Genomic DNA, 1261 nt, shown 5'->3' on the forward strand with positions numbered 1-1261 from the left:
TTCTACCTGTGTTTCTACCTGTTTCTATCTGTGTTTCTACCTGTTTCTGCCTGTTTCTACCTGTTTCTACCTGTTTCTGCCTGTTTCTACCTGTGTTTCTACCTGTTTCTACCTGTGTTTCTACCTGTTTCTACCTGTGTTTCTACCTGTTTCTATCTCTGTTTCTACCTGTGTCTCTGCTTACTCTCTCACGCTGCTGTTGTTCATGTCCAGGTAGCGGTTGCTGACCCACTGGACCTGGAACCAGTCCCGGTACCCCGAGTTCCCGCAGCACTGGAACTGGATCTGCAGCAGGTCCAGGGTCCTTTTCAGGTAGCAGCGTCCAGGTGTGTCCGTGTCCTTGTAGTAGCGCATGGCGGTCCTCAGGCCCAGGAACAGCACCTCCTCCAGCTGGCTGCTGATAATGTAACACATGACGGCGCCCGCCAGCACGCAGGCCGTCAGGACCACCGTGCAGACCACGTACGGCATCACCACCTGCACCCACAACCGGGGGTTCAATACCTGATCTCTGATAATATCTAATGCCTAATGTTATATCTAATACTTATTAACAACATTAATCTCTGACCATCTTCCAGCGGAGGAACTTCTCGGCGTCCGACCCCTCCAGGCAGATTTTCCCGCCCAGGAAGTTGACGGCGCATGCCGCCAGCCCCGTGCTCATCAGCATGTGGGGCGCGTACAGGAAGCTCTGCTCTGACATCACTTCCTGCCACCGCTGGACCTCCACCCTGAGGAAGAGTCCCAGTCCGAAGAGGGTCGCCCCGGTCACAACCGAGACCCAGTTCAGGACCCAGAGGAACTTGGCCAGTGTCCTTCGCTCCGCCTTGGTGAAGGTCACCTTCCCCACCGCCATCACCTGGACCCACTGGACAACCTGGGGCCACTTGGACCCCCTGGACCTCCTGGACCACCTGGACCACCTGGATCACCTGGACCACCAGGGGCCACTTGGAACACCTGGACCCCCTGGACCACTTGGACCACTTGGACCCCCTGGGGCCAGGGTGACGTCTTGCTTCTGATTTCTCAAGCTTGCTTGATTTAAGATTATAATTTGTAAATTTAATTAATCATAACGAATTTAAATTATTATTATTAAGAACTTATTGTAATTTCCCCACTAGGGATTAATAAAATTATACATTATAATAATAATTATTATAAATAATAATAATTATTATTATAAATTATAATTATTATAAATTATAAAAATTATAAATTATAAATTATAAATTATAATTATTATTATTATAAA

The 1261-nt window shown here is 48.1% G+C and overlaps 1 protein-coding gene across 1 annotated transcript; it reads right to left on the reverse strand.

The window, feature by feature from the left end:
- Nucleotides 1–156: 156 nt before the first annotated feature.
- LOC117940745 (photoreceptor outer segment membrane glycoprotein 2-like) lies at nt 157–1003 on the reverse strand. Its single transcript, XM_034865910.1, has 2 exons — nt 572–1003; nt 157–477 (listed from the first exon to the last, which is right to left on the reverse strand). Exons 1-2 carry the CDS (start codon nt 857–859, stop codon nt 181–183), a joined length of 585 nt encoding a protein of 194 aa, XP_034721801.1. The 5' UTR covers nt 860–1003; the 3' UTR covers nt 157–180.
- Between the last annotated feature and the right edge of the window lie 258 nt (nt 1004–1261).

This window comes from Etheostoma cragini, unplaced genomic scaffold (genome assembly GCF_013103735.1).
Source record: "Etheostoma cragini isolate CJK2018 unplaced genomic scaffold, CSU_Ecrag_1.0 ScbMSFa_3162, whole genome shotgun sequence".
NCBI classification, from domain to species: Eukaryota; Metazoa; Chordata; class Actinopteri; order Perciformes; family Percidae; genus Etheostoma; species Etheostoma cragini.

Excerpts from the sequence above, each read along its gene's own strand:
- LOC117940745 (XM_034865910.1), bottom strand. The coding sequence starts at position 859 with ATGGCGGTGGGGAAGGTGACCTTCACCAAGGCGGAGCGAAGGACACTG. Across the intron at positions 478-571 it reads AGTTCCTCCGCTGGAAGATG|GTGGTGATGCCGTACGTGGT; the intron begins GTCAGAGATTAA and ends TTGTGGGTGCAG.